The sequence below is a fragment of the Nipponia nippon genome, unplaced genomic scaffold (assembly GCF_047370975.1).
Source record: "Nipponia nippon isolate SJK-2023a ecotype South Korea unplaced genomic scaffold, ASM4737097v1 scaffold_11, whole genome shotgun sequence".
In the NCBI taxonomy this organism is placed as follows: Eukaryota; Metazoa; Chordata; class Aves; order Pelecaniformes; family Threskiornithidae; genus Nipponia; species Nipponia nippon.
Window position 1 is genome coordinate 15,057,669 of NW_028262302.1, and position 14,792 is coordinate 15,072,460.

Here is a 14,792-nt window from a genome sequence, read left to right on the forward strand (position 1 = left end):
GTCATCTTGCTAGTTGCCTTCCAGTTTGTTCTGAGTTTTCTAATTTTGTTCTTACATCTCTTTATTATCTGTAGCAGCATAGCCTAGTTTTTCAACTTGCTGCAGACATTCATTCTTCATGTGACTGAGCTCCATAGAGATCTAAAAATTTAATCAAGAAGAAACCAGTATCAGTAGAACAAACAAATACATTCACAATCTTGCAGCTAAAATCCTGAGTACTTCAAGAATTATGTAAACAGAAATTAGGATTCACTGTATTTTAGTTAGCTGTCACTTTTCTGTAATCACTGTTTCTGTATAAAGTATACTGATGATACTCCACTAGACTCACAATAATGGGAGGGGAGTGAGATAAAAATTGGCCTATTTGATAGATTTGTAAATGAGATTTGGTGTTTGGATGTTATTAATTGCATTTGTAATGAGAAAAGTAAACTTTTTCCCCCCATGCCCCTCCCAGGCATTTTTACTCCTGAACAGCACTTACGGTTTTTGGAATTTTATAAGAAGCTTTCCACGCTGGGTTTGCAGCAGGAAAATGGACACAATGATAATCAACTACAACTTCAAACTCTGGAACAGGAAAAGAAGTATATTTCAGTAAGGAAGAACTGTGCTTACAATTTTCCAGTAAGTAACTTTTAAATTAAGGTTAAATAGTTTGTGTCATGCATATAGTTCACTAAATAGGACTGCACGAATGATAGAGAAGTTATTGCCAAATTGTACATTGATACTAGATTTTAGCTCTCTTCTAGAAAGTTCAAGTTAATGGCTTAAAGTAGAGGTTATCCAAAAGAATTACCAGGAAAGATTCCTCTTTGCAGAGCCTCAGAAAATTATCGGCAGGTTTTGACTGAAAGAATGCTGTCCCAAGAGGTCACTGGTCTCATTCTTTCCTACACATTTTCTCTAAACCCTTAGCACAAAGGCATTGAGAAAATGGCTGTGAAACAGAGTCCTCAATTTCAAACCACTCAAAGCTAGGTTTTCACATTTGCTGTGTTGTGGCCTTACAGGGAGTTGAGGATGGAATCTGAATGGTTAGATTCATGTTTTAGTCATGTTCCTGCCTGAACACAAAAAGTCTTTTCAAGTTTATGTGAGGTCTTCAAACTTACCACTCATGTTTCTGCAAAGCTACTTTGTATTTTGACATTCTGCATTTATATTTAAAGAAAATATGTTTATACCAAGAGCCAGTAGACATTTTTTATTCTGCTTTTTAAAGACGAGCACCATGTATATAGGTAGACATCTGTTGGTTTATTTGAGCAAAAATGAGGTATGTACACACACAATTATGTTGAAATTCAGATGCTTGCTTTACTGCTTGCTAGCATGTACTTTGTTTTTGAAATCTCCAGTTGTAGCTTCCACTAGCGTACTGAAGCATTAGCAATATTTATAAAACTAAGGTTTTATATCTTGTGTTTTTAATCTATGTCTTCAGGAAACAAGCCTGCAGCATCTCTGGAAGATATATAAATCCAGTTTAGTTCTCAACTCTAGAACTTATCTGATGCCTGTGTTTTGACATGGCCATCAAAAATGCCACACTTCCTCTTTAAAATCACAACCTGTTATCTCCCAAATGTCTTGCTGGCTGTTTTCATCTGATAATTTCTGATAATGTGGTCCTTTAGCTATACAGTTAATAAAAGACTATCTTTCCACAGGCCATGATTGTTTTTGTGGATCCAAAGAACTTCCATTTAGAACTATATTCTATATTCTTCTGCCTTTGTCACGACCCTGAAGTTCCCGTCAGATATACTATGGCCATAAGCTTCTATGAAGTAAGTCTACAAAGGTACTTTGTTAGTACTTATATGTTTTTGTTTTATGTTGCTTTCTTCTTTAAGGTTACATTTGTGACTGTTCAACCAAAAGAAAAAGACTTGAGAAAACTTGTTGAAATTTAGTTTGTCAAAGGTGTTCAGACCCTTGTAATAAGTAAATACAGCCCATATACACACATTAGTATTTAAGTTGTGTGACATTTGGCTACAAGACCCTATTGCTAGGTGAGCTCTTAAGGAGCAAAAGCTGGAAGAAACTTAAACTGGTCTAGTACCACAAACATAAGCAATTGTACTAATTAGAATATTTTAAGGTTTTGAATGCTATTAGAAAATAACAAGACAAACAGGAGAAAGGAACTTGCCACTTATGGTCCTGAAAACCTTCAGAACTGTACAGTTTGCTACTATGCTGGTGTTCTGTGGAGAATGTTTATATGTATCAAATCTAAGTTAAATGTTCAAATTTAATATGGAACTACTTGGAAATTTATGCAGATGAAAAGCATATGTATTCTTATTATTCTATTCAGTTTGCATAAGTTCCACTGTATTATTTTCATAAAAGTTCAAAAATGTACAGCTGCATAGATATTATTAACTATATGGGGTGAATTCCAGAAATGAATATACTTTCTCTCCTGATGGTTGTAACCCATATAGGGAGATATTCAAGGTTTTCATAGTGTTTTACCGAGAATCCTTGTGTTTCAGTCCTCGAGCTAGCTTTTTATCCCATTTTGTTGCTGCAGAAATTGCTAAGTTAAGCAGCTTGCTGAAAATATTTAAATCACTAGTAGAGGCGTAAATGAAACCAAGGTGGCTTTATTTCCATCATCTTAAGGATGGTTGATGCCTTGTCTTAAGGAATGATAATCCAAGGTAATTGTTGAAATTATAAAATTAGCATATAATTCTGCATAATGTTTCATGTCAGATGTGTAACACTTTTAAGGTACTCCCTGAATATAAGAAAAGTACTTTATCTCATTTAAAAAAACCTGTAAAGTTATACCGTGGTCTGAATATACATTTAGTGCTGGTTGATTTATTTTTAACACCATAATTTGCAACCACGTGACAGCCAGAAATGAGTAATTTATGGCATTCACTGCTAGGTGGATTATTTTATTTTTTTCAAATAAACTCTCTGTAGCCATTTCTCTGAAGCTTCATCTTGATTAAAAGTAAGGTCTTATTTTCACCTTGCCTATATAAACAAAGAAAACCACTAAAAAGCATCATCTATCGGTTTTACCATCACATGGCAAAAATCTCATGCCTCAGTTTTTTCTCATATTTGCTATAAAACCTTTTTAACAGTGTGGAGATGGCCTTTTGGTGGTTTTTAGAAATTTATATGTGACTTACGAATCACAGTAAAAAATCCTTGAAGAAGTAAGGAGTGAAAACTTCAGATGGAAGGTTGGGGAAACTTTAAAATCCAGAACAGACTAAGCCAATTTTTGTATTTTATCTTTTATAAATTACATAGCTGACTGATTGTTAACTCTCCTAAGGACCATGAAGTACAACATTTGAATATTCCAGAAGAAATTTTTCTAGCCTTACAGTGCAGTCTTAAAAATTTTCAGTAAATGTGACATAGAATTAATTCTAAAATCATGTTTCATGGTTAGGTAATAGGCCTGTTTCTTGACTCATATTTTTTATATAAGCATATTTTTAATGTGATCAATGGGAAAGTACACAACTTTAGAAGGCTGACATTAAACAATTTTTCTGCCTCCCTTCTTCATGCTTGCTGTAAAGTAAGCACATGTAGTATAGTTGTTGTAGTGCAATGGAACTACAGAATGTCTCACCTTGCTATCTTACTGTCATTTTTTTAGGTTGCTAAGCTTTTAAATTCTGGTGTGTATACAATACATAAAGAACTGGTTACACTATTACAGGATGAGTCACTGGAGGTAATATACTTTCATTGGAACTTTCTTTTACTTGCTACATTAAGGCAGATTATCTTGATGTTTAAAAACTCTGCAGTAAGACAGTACAGTAACTGTTTGAAATGATCAACAGCTTTTACTTCTGTTTCAGATGCTTCATAACGATGCCAGCCTTCTGTGAATAAAAAGGAGGAAAATAGGAAGGTGTTTGAATTTAGTAAACCCACACTGAATTTATTAGCTTTTAAGAATATTCATTCTAAATTGTTTTAATTGCTATATTATTACCTTACAAATTCTGTGGAAAGATTTGGTTTTGATACTGTATTAAAATAATCATTGATAGTGTTCAAGGGTTTTCCTTTGTTTTATTTTCATTCCTCCAATTGAAGAGGAGATTAAGAAGTTGTGTATGGTTCAAAGATCAAGATTTATAGAAAGAGTTTCAGGCCAAGATCTGATACAGAATCTGTGAGTGTTTATGTGACGGTTTTTAGTGTACCTTGGTTTCAACCTGCGTAAAACATGAATCACTTAGCTATATTACAGACAATATAGTGAGACTTTTTTGGATTGAAAAAGACAAATATAAATATTTGAGACAAAAATCACCGTTTCCTCTGATACTAGTTACTCCAATAGTTGATCTTTTTTGTTTTCTGTGTAGGGTCTTTGGATATGGCATGGAAAAATGAGTTTTGCTTTCAGATGCTCCTTTTTATTTTGGTACCCTTTCTTAGACATTTTCAAGGAAATTAAAAGTGTTCATAGATCATCTACTTACAGTTTATGAAATTCTGAGCCATCTTAAAAGATTTCTCAGGGTGAACACCTGAAAGTTGAGACTCAGAAGCAGCTGGTCATTTTGAAAAATTCCTTGGTTTGATCCCTATACGGTTATTTAAATAATAAAAAATACTTAATCCTTTATCTTATGTACCACCTTAGTCAGAATTGGTGCCAAAAAATATTTAATTATGTACTTTTCTAGCCTAGTTTCAAGTATTACAACATTTGAAAGTAAGGTTATTCTATTAATATAGCCTATATATTCTGTTTTAATTTATCAACTGCAGTTTTTCTTAAAGCAGGAAAAATTGCTTTTAAGATTGAGCTGACATATATAAAAAAATGTTTCTTTGTGTTTGTCGAGGCTCTTACTTAACTGTCTATGAAATACAGATCTTTCTTAAGAATGAATGTTCATTTTAAAATATTCTATGCTGTGAATAGTTTAGAAAGCATTGACTGTGGTATTCATATAAATCAAAACTATAATTTGTTTTCCTAAACTGAAACCTATAATACTTATATTACTCGCTACATTAAAACATAAGTTTTATAATCCCAGTCCTCGTCAATGCAAATACATTGCACCTCATTCTTTTTTTAAGATGGATGTGAGAGAACAATAACATAAGAGATGTCAGCAGGGCTATGTTGGTGAGAGATAAAAATTGAGTCAAGTTAATTTACAGACCTCATTCATGCAGCCTTTCTTTAAATAGGTGTTAGATGCCCTGGTAGGTCACCTTCCTGAAATCCTTGAACTAATGACTAATGGAGGAGAAAACAGTGGATCAGAAAGCAAGGTGGGTATTCTCATGTTTTTTTCCTTTGCTTTCTAAATTAAGGTAGTAGCAAAGTTGTTTAGACATATATTGTATGAAGAGGCTTTCACGATTAGTTTCTGCTTTGGAGATATATAAAGTTTCTGTGTTTTTTGATTGTTTGTTGACTTTATAAACTTTAAAATAAAATAAAAGGTTTTGAAAGATTAGACTTAATATAAAAAGGAACACTTTTTTTATCCATGTTCTTTTTCTATTTAACGACAGATTTGCTGAAATAGATCAAATTTTGAAATACAATCATTAAGTTAAAACAAAACTTGGTTTCATGCTAAAGGAGTGATAGTTAATACCTATTTTTTTTTTTTTTTTACTATTGATGTGGCAACTGCCCGTGGTTGCCATTTTCAGACACAATTTCTGCTAGGAGGATGCCTGTTTCCTGAGGTAAAGGCACTGATTTAGGATTTAGGAGATCTATATTCAGCTCCCAACTTTGCTAATTTAATTGTATGTGGCTCTGGATGATGGTTTATTCAGTGACTCCTCACCTGTAAAATGGAAGATAAAAGATCATCTCCTGTTTCAAGATGCTGTTTTGAGCATACTTCCTAAATGTATAGAGAAGTTGAAATATTCCAACAATATAAGAACTGAATAAATTTATTTTCTTGTATGGACAAAAGTTGAGAGTGTAATTTAAAATGTGAATTTGTAAGATGTTGACAGCTGTAAATGTATATAACACATAACAAGTGCCATGTCAAGTGTGGCAGTCTTTCACTTTGCTTAGTGCTAAAGAGAAGTTAGCTTGGCTACTATAAAGTCTTTGTCTCCTATTGAGAAAAGGTGTATAATTCCTACTAAAATTAATTAGGGAGCTGAGAAGAATAACTGCAAAGTTTAAGAGGCTAGGAGGAAAATGGGATTTATTTGGTTTGAGAAAGAGAAGACTGGGGAGGGTTGTTGTAATGGTCTTCATAACTGTAAAAGTGTATTACAAAGAGAACGGTGATTAGTTTTTCTTTGTCAGGAGGAGGGGTTGGAAATGGAAGTGTGTATAGTTAGGTACTGGAATAGCTTTTTGACTAGTTAAGTGGAATTTACTGCTTAGGGGAGCTTGTTTAATCCCGATCATTAAATTTTTTTTAAGAACAAGTTAGACTAATATTTACTGGAAAAGGTCACAGTGTAGCTGATCCTGTCTGAGGAGAGGAATTAATTGACCCCTTAAAATCTCTTCCCTTCTTACATTGTTACGATGTGCTTTTTAAGCATGGTAACATGACATACAGCTAGAAGATGTAAAATTACTTTAATGTTTATATTTTTATTTCTAGTTATTGTCTATTCCTGACTTGATTCCTGCATTAACAACAGCAGAACAGAGAGCAGCAACTTCTTTAAAGTGGAGAACTCACGAGAAGTTACTACAAAAATATGCATGTCTCCCTCATATCATATCAAGTGATCAGATTTATTACCGTTTTCTTCACAGAATGTTGACAATCATTTTGACAAATGTGAGCCTGTCTGTCTCTTTCCTGTTGTTTTTCATTTGTTTACTGTATTTAGAACAATTAGCACTAGATATTTGCTATGTGTAGCACTTTAATATATTATATTAATCTTAAAATACTATTTCTCATTGAATTGTGTATCAGGCTGTGGTTTTTTATGTAAGACTGAGAAATTGCTCTGAGAACTCCCCCCCGGTTTGAGGAGCAAAATTTAGATTGGCAGATTGTCGTGTTTTTCCTCCCACCCAAGACCCTTTCCCTTTCCCTTTCCCTTCGCTTATTATCAGTTTGTTTCTAGGTAAATCAAAACTTTTTCCTCTGAGATATGCCTTCTTTTTCTTGATTCCATAGGTTACATTGCATTGTGTTCCATTCTTTATGAAAGAACACTTAATTCTGAAAATGAATGATTATGTAGAGCTACTGGTCTGAAATTTTATTGAATTAATTCAAGAGTAAAACTGCTTTTTGTAAGAGAAGATGTTGTAAGTTTTCTTTCCTAACACCCACAATATAGAAGGTACCTTCCAAACACGCAATACTTTAAGGCATTTATGAAATAGTTGAATAAACAGGCTAGGCAGAAGGGATAAAGAAGTAGGTGTCTCATAAATTTGGCCAGACTTCATTATTCTCCCTTACATTATGCCAGTTATTTCAAAATTTCACAGAATCATAGACTCATGGAATATCTGAAGTTGGAAGGGACCCATAAGGGTCATCGAGTCCAACTCCTTGCTCCTCGCAGGACTACCTAACACTAAACCGTATGACTAAGAACGTCGTCCAGGAGCTCCTTGAACTCTGGCAGGCTTGGTGCCATGACCACTTCCCTGGGGAGCCTGTTCCAGTGACCAACCGCTCTCTCAGTGAAGAACCTTTTCCTCACGTCCAATCTGAACTTCCCCAAATTTCATTCCATTCATTCCAGAATTTATAAAGTTAGGCTAATCTTTAGCTATTTTTTCTACTTCTAGAATTTTTATACATTTTTAGTCATATTTCTTCAAGTATGTTTAATTGTGTTTCCTTTATTTCTTTCAAGAATGTCTTACCAGTGCAAAAAGCAGCTGCTCGAACTCTCTGTGTTTATTTACGTTATAATCGCAAGCAAGAACAGAGGCATGAGGTTATTCAGAAACTGATTGAACGTAAGATAATTTTTCCTTGATTACTTAGAGATGCAAGTTAGTTTTGACTGAGGATCTATTTATGGTTATATTTATTCAGTGTAACTTCCTGCCATCATTGGTGGGATTACACTTAGAATACATTCAGTTGCTCACATTATCACCAGGCAAAACATATTGTGCATATGCGAGGAATATATCTGAAGCTTATGCAAAGGAATTGGGAAAGAGGCAATATGGGAAATTGATAATATGCCAAGACCCCTCCAACCCTACTTCTTGAATCCAAAATTGCTTAGCTGTAGGTGCTGCAATATACAAAGCAGAGTTCCTCTGTAGAATTAAAATTCTCTAAAGGCTTCAGCATAGGAAGTGCTGAATAAATCTTCTCTGAAATTAATTTATGAATGAGTTAGTCACCCTAGTTGACTTTCCAGTCCATGCTATGTTTTTTAAAGATAGGTTAGAAAGTTGAATAGTTCCCATTAGCAATCCTTAATGTTTACACAGTAATTTTGCTACACTTGTGACATGGTTTGAATGGCATACAGGACTTTCTTCAACACAGTAGCTAGTTCACTTGCTATTTTTGCTTTTTCAAATGGTTAAAGGGACAGGTTGAATTTCTGAAAAAAAAAAACGCTTACAGAAGTAGTCATTGAATTCAGGTTAGGCTTTCACTGAAAGAAAGAATTGAGATAGGCTGAGAAGGTGTGCCTTGTGATGACTGTGATGATCATCTTTGAGTCAAAGGTTAGCCTTTGAAATGTTTTCTAGCTGACACTGCAAACTTAATAGATTATATCTGTGGATTGTTATTTTTCAGAACTGGGCCAAGGAAAAAGTTATTGGAACAGACTTCGGTTTTTAGATACTTGTGAATTCATTATGGAACTGTTTTCAAAATCATTCTTCTGTAAATACTTCTTTCTACCTGTGCTTGAACTTACACATGATCCAGTGGCAAATGTGAGGTACTGTAAGAAGAGTATGTAGCAGTGTACAGGAAAAAAGCTTTAAATAATATATTAAGAAATATTGTTACAGGGTTTATGTCTTATTTAAATAATGGGACTTGAGTAAAAAGGGACAGAGCCTTCAGAGTGACTAGTATTAAAGGTGTAGGGGACTACGGGAATAATGTTAGAAAACCACAGAAGCAGGTCAGTTTGAGTGTTTGGGGGATTGATTCGAAGTGTCAGGTTTGGGGAGTGAGAAAGGAACACTGAGGCAGAGGAGCCAGCAATAGATGAGAAGAAAATAATACACTCTTTCATGGGTGTAGAGAGAAACGTAACTTCAGTCTCTATTAATTTCCATCCATTTCAACATCATGATATGTAAAGTAAAACACAAAGGCAATTCTTCCAGGTGTCTTAACAAGTTAACATAGGTTTTAACTTATGTAAAAATTTTCTACTTCATTGTTAAAGTAAATTGAAAAAGAATAGAAAAATATAAGGGAATCTGGTATGTTATTCATTTTTATACAGTGTTTTTTCTGTTATTTTTGTAGTAAATTTTTTTTCTTCACGAAACAGATAGGGACCAGGCAGTTATTACCAGTAAGAAAATAGTTCCTTTTTTTAGTCATGCATTTTGTGTGATTTTACGCTTTTAATCTTATCTCTGATGTGTGTAACTTGTGTTGTCATCATTAACATATCTGAACATCTAATGCTAATGCTGCATAGATTTACATAAGCATAATTTGCACATACATGTGTGCTTCATTCAGTAAGCTTCACTAAGTACAGTTTGTTACCAAGTGAAACTGTTTAAATAAACCTTGTGTTTAGTGTAACTACCACATGTCAATTCAGCAGGATACCGGACCTAAAAACTGAGCCGTTTTGTGCATATAGGTTAACATTCATGTCTCATGTCCTTAAGTTAAAAGGATTATATTAAAACAATAAGCTAAATTTATATACAATCTGAAGTAGATTATTGCTTTTAACAAACACTTTAATTTAAAGCTCTATTGATACAATATTAAAATTTAATGGAAACTTGAAATAACTTGCAATCTCGTAACTGACATTAAAATTAATTTTGTCATAATTCTTTTCTGGATTGTTCCCTAACACTTTTTCAAAAGGAATGACTGTCTGTGGTGGACTGAATTTTAGAAGTCAGACATTATTGTTAGCTCATGATTTTAAAAACTAACTTAGGGAGGTATTATTCTAGCTTTCTACAGAGTGGTGTAACTCTTTGTAATGGGAAGTTGTAAAGGTTAAAATGTTTTGAAGGTATGAAAACAGTAAGATGAATTCATATAAGAAAATTCTTTTGAGTGTTGTTAATCACAAAGTTACTATGTCTGGCACAGCATTGTCTCTGATCACAAGCCAATGGAATCTGAGAACAGCAGAGAATATCACCATTTTGAGTTCTTGAGGATTTTTTATCTATTCCTTAAGGCTTTTCACTACTCCATGCTATTACAGTCTGATCAAATGCAGTGGGTTTTATTTTCTTAAATGTATGAAATATTTTTTATTTAATCTGCAGAGCATTTTGGATTTAATGATATAAAAAGCAATGGGCATGGTTTTTTTATATAACCAGTTTAGAAACAGTATCTAGCAATCGTGGCAAATCAGTTATTATAGAATCATTTAGGTTGGAAAAGACCTTTAAGATCATCAAGTCCAACTGTTAACCTAGCAATGCCAAGTCCACCACTAAACCATGTCCCTAAGTGCCATGACTACACGTCTTTTAAATACCTCCAGGGATGGGGACTCAACCACTTCCCTGGGCAGCCTGGTCCAATGCCTGACTACCCTTTTGGTGAAGAAGTTTTTCCTAATATCCAACCTAAACCTGTGCTGGTGCAACTTGAGGCCATTTGCTCTTGTCCTATCGCTTGTTACTTGGGGGAAGAGACCGACCCCCACCTCGCTACAACCTCCTTTCAGGTAGTTGTAGAGAGCAATAAGGGCTCCCCTCAGCCTCCTCTTCTCCAGGCTAAACAACCCCAGCTCCTTCTGCCGCTCCTCATCAGACTTGTGCTCTAGACCCTTCACCAGCTTCACTGCCCTTCTCTGGACACGCTCCAGCACCTCCATGTCCTTCTTGTAGTGAGGGGCCCAAAACTGAACACAGTACTCGAGGTGTGGCCTCACCAGTGCCAAGCACAGGGGGACAATCACTTCCCTAGTCCTGCTGGCCACACTATTCCTGATACAAGCCAGGATGCTATTGGCCTTCTTGGCCACCTGGGCACATTGCTGCCTCACATTCAGCTGGCTTTCGACCAGCACCCCCAGGTCCTTTTCTGCCAGGCAGCTCTCCTGCCACTCCTCCCCAAGCCTGTAGCATTGCATGGGGTTGTTGTGACCCAAGTGCAGGACCCAGCACTGAGCCTTGTTGAACGTCGTACAACTGGCCTTGGCCCATTGATCTAGCCTGTCCAGATCCCTCTGTAGGGCCTTCCTACCCTCCAGCAGATTGACACTTCCACCCAACCTGGTGTCATCTGCAAACTTACTGAGGGTGTACTGGATCCCCTCGTCCAGACCATTGATAAAGATATTAAACAGAACTGGTCCCAACACTGAGCCCTGGGGAACACCACTTGTGACTGGCTGCCAACTGAATTTAACTCCATTTACCACAACTCCTTGGGGCCGGCCATCCAGCCAGTTTTTTACCCAGCGAAGAGTATGCCTGTCCAAGCCATGAGCAGCCAGTTTCTCCAGGAGAATGCTGTGGGAAACCATGTCAAAGGCCTTACTAAAGCCCAGGTAGACAACATCCACAGCCTTTCCCTCATCCACTAAGCGGGTCACCTTGTCATAGAAGGAGATCAGGTTAGTCAAGCAGGACCTGCCTTTCATAAACCCATGCTGACTGGGCCTGATCACCTGATTGTCCTGTACGTGCAGTGTGATGGCACTCAAGATGATCTGCTCTATAACCTTCCCCGGCACCAAGGTCAAACTGACAGGCCTGTAGTTCTCCAGATCCTCCTTCCAGTCCTTCTTGTAGATGGGTGTCACATTTGCTAACCTGCAGTCAACTGGGACCTTGCTGGTTAGCCGGGACTGCTGATAGGTGATTGAAAGTGGCTTGGTGAGTGCTTCCCCCAGCTCCCTCAATACCCTTGGGTGGATCCCATCCAGGCCCATAGACTTGTTTGTGTCCAAGTGGTGTGGCAGGTCGCTAACCATTTCCCCTTGGATCATGGGGGCTTCATTCTGCTCCCTGTTCCTGTCTTCCAGCTCAGGGACTGGGTACCCTGAGAACAATTTCAATCCTTAGTACAGAAAAGATGTGGTTAAGTTCACCTAAGTACTTCATGCTGTTCAGTTTGAAAGCAGGCAAAGTTGAACTTCACAAGGGCACTCTAGTAGCAAAAAATATATCCACGCAGTGTCAGAGCAGAAAGGTATTAAGCTTGAAATTTCTGTTCTTGGTTATTTTATATGAATAATTTTTCTCCCTGAATTTACTGCATTTAAAATTGCATTCTCGGTCAATAGAGTAGCTCACAGCTTCTGAATGCATCATAGCCTGTTACTACTTTTCTTTCATCCTGATTCCTAACCACACTGTCCACCCCTTCCATTGCCTTGAGGAGTGCTTATTGGACCTTTGGCTAGGCTGATTAAACTCACTAAGCCATTGGAAAACTGTCCGCTTTTTTCTGCCCTCCCCCTCTCAAGTAAGTTGATTTTCTGCTATGTTAGTCAGTTGAAGTTTGGGCTGACTGAGCTGATGTCCATCCAGTAGCAGAAACAGCACAAGCAGGGGGAGCCTCCAGAGAGAAGCAGGGAGGTAGGGTAGGGAGAAGAAGGGCTTTCTTCTTTTAGGAGCCAGTTAATAGTTAAATCCTTTTAGTCTATTGATACACCTTCATCCTTGCAGTTGTATGGAACTGCAATCATGTGGCTTTTGGTGAGACACAGGCTCCTTTGTACTGCTGGAGCAGATTTTCAGGGTATTTAGGTACTTGATAGAGTAGATGTGTAGATCATTTTGAAAATATAGAGGTCTGCTTATTTTTCTAAGTTAAAAAAAAGCAAAACCAAAGAAATCTTTATTGACTTTCAGCTACAGTTCTGTAGTCCTGATCTATGGAGAAGTTTTTGAAAATGTTACAGTATGTCTGGAAACAACACATAAGCAACAATCATTTCTGAAAAATAAGACCTACTAACTTAATTGTTTTATGTCAAATGCTAGCATGCAATACAAAAATTAATAATTAATAATTAATAATCTGCATCAGAAGTTGATTATTTACTTTTTTTTGTAGAATGAAGCTATGCTATTTGTTGCCAAAAGTTAAATCTACTCTGAAGATTCCCACTGATAAACATTTACTTCAGCAGTTGGAATTATGTATAAGGAAACTTTTGTGTCAAGAGAAAGACAAAGATGTCCTGACTATTGTAAAAAGAGTAAGAGTTTTTCTTTTCCGGCAGCATTTTGTCTTGGGGTTATTAAAAGTTAAGATGATCAAAGTTATGCTTTCTGTTGATACTCTTAATGTAAGAACAGGAAACTAAGAATTTTATTGTCTGTTATGTAATTTTGAACAATTAAGAGAAGATGTAGTATAGTGCATTCTGTCAAATTTAAGAGAGTTGGTGTTTCCTTGGTTACTTATATTGCAGTTATTTTCTAGTGACTGGGATGCAGGATTTTGGCTCAATGATCATTTGTGAAAAAACAGCAGACGACTAAAGATAGGATTAAAGGTTGACCCTAGTAAAAATGATCAAGTCTTTGAGGTAGAGATATCTTGTTAATCTATTTATTTTACAACATACGGATAAAGGCTTTGCAGGATTTTGAAATGTTACAAATGTCTTTATAATGTCAGCATTCACAAAAAAGTACGTCTTTAAGGGATGCCCATGCTTCGTTTCAAAGAAGCCATGAAGTGAAGTAGCTAAAGTAGGTCACTTCCTTATAGAGCCAGTCTGCAGGAGAGATTGGATGAACACCTGCCTAGAGCATCCTGGCTTATTCACAGATTCCTGAGTTGTTTTTTCAGTCTTGGTTTCTAGGTCCATGCTCCAGCCATTCATGCTTTTGTGCTTTCCTTGAGTGTATTTTGAATTCCATATAGACAGTCTATCAGTCCCTCATTGTGAATCTCGGCAGGGCTCTGAGAATACTCTCTGACAGTTTTTAACTGCATTTGTAGCACAAAAATACAAGCATAGGCTTCAAGCGTTTAGGAAGAAAAGGCATGTTCAATTTTGAATATCACTATTCTAAGCTTCTTATCTGGACAGTTTTTTAGTTAAAAGTGTGGCGTGCTGTTGAGTAAGGATAAATAATGTTTTGATTTTCTTTATAGACAGTGTTAGAATTGGACAGAATGGAGATCTCTGTAGATGCTGTAAGTACTTACTAACTTTAATATTTACCAAATACTTTTAATTCCCATTTTCATGTAGTGATTTTTTATTTTTATTGATTTTATTTTGAAGTTTCAGAAAAGATTTTACGAAAATGATTTATTGGATCAAGAAAAAGAGAGACAAGAACATCTCCTTTTGGAAATGGTATATTTTATCAGTACAATCTGTCCTTTTTTTAATAGTTTGTAGCTAAATATTAATAAGGCAATAATTTTAAGGTAGGTGAAGTGCGTATTATGGAGACACCTGGTAGGTTCATAATCTCTGTGTGGTTTCATTCTACACTTTACACTTTTTCAGAGTAACATATAACTTCCTTTTCTTTACCGCATAAATTTTTCTGTATGAATTAGGTAGGCGAACTGGAATTTCTTGAAAAGTACTCACACTTGATGTCTCTATAGTTCTAAAATCCCAAGCCCTTCAATACGCCTGTATGGAATCTTTTTGAGGGAGCTTAGCAGTTTGTC

General features: G+C 36.0%; 1 protein-coding gene across 6 annotated transcripts in view; it reads left to right on the forward strand.

The window, feature by feature from the left end:
- The window catches only part of PPP4R4 (protein phosphatase 4 regulatory subunit 4), a 73,712-nt gene that overhangs the window by 48,499 nt on the left and 10,421 nt on the right, over positions 1 to 14,792 (forward strand). For 4 of the 6 annotated variants that reach the window (XM_087747610.1, XM_087747608.1, XM_087747606.1 and 1 more), the window contains 10 exons: positions 464 to 633; positions 1,683 to 1,802; positions 3,659 to 3,736; positions 5,224 to 5,307; positions 6,627 to 6,809; positions 7,852 to 7,957; positions 8,763 to 8,910; positions 13,206 to 13,350; positions 14,259 to 14,300; positions 14,392 to 14,466. In XM_087747610.1, the coding sequence (XP_087603736.1) occupies positions 464 to 633; positions 1,683 to 1,802; positions 3,659 to 3,736; positions 5,224 to 5,307; positions 6,627 to 6,809; positions 7,852 to 7,957; positions 8,763 to 8,910; positions 13,206 to 13,350; positions 14,259 to 14,300; positions 14,392 to 14,466 (1,151 nt within the window). The remainder of the gene's footprint in view (positions 1 to 463; positions 634 to 1,682; positions 1,803 to 3,658; positions 3,737 to 5,223; positions 5,308 to 6,626; positions 6,810 to 7,851; positions 7,958 to 8,762; positions 8,911 to 13,205; positions 13,351 to 14,258; positions 14,301 to 14,391; positions 14,467 to 14,792) is intronic. The other 2 variants (XM_087747611.1, XM_087747607.1) reach the window with 1 other exon arrangement.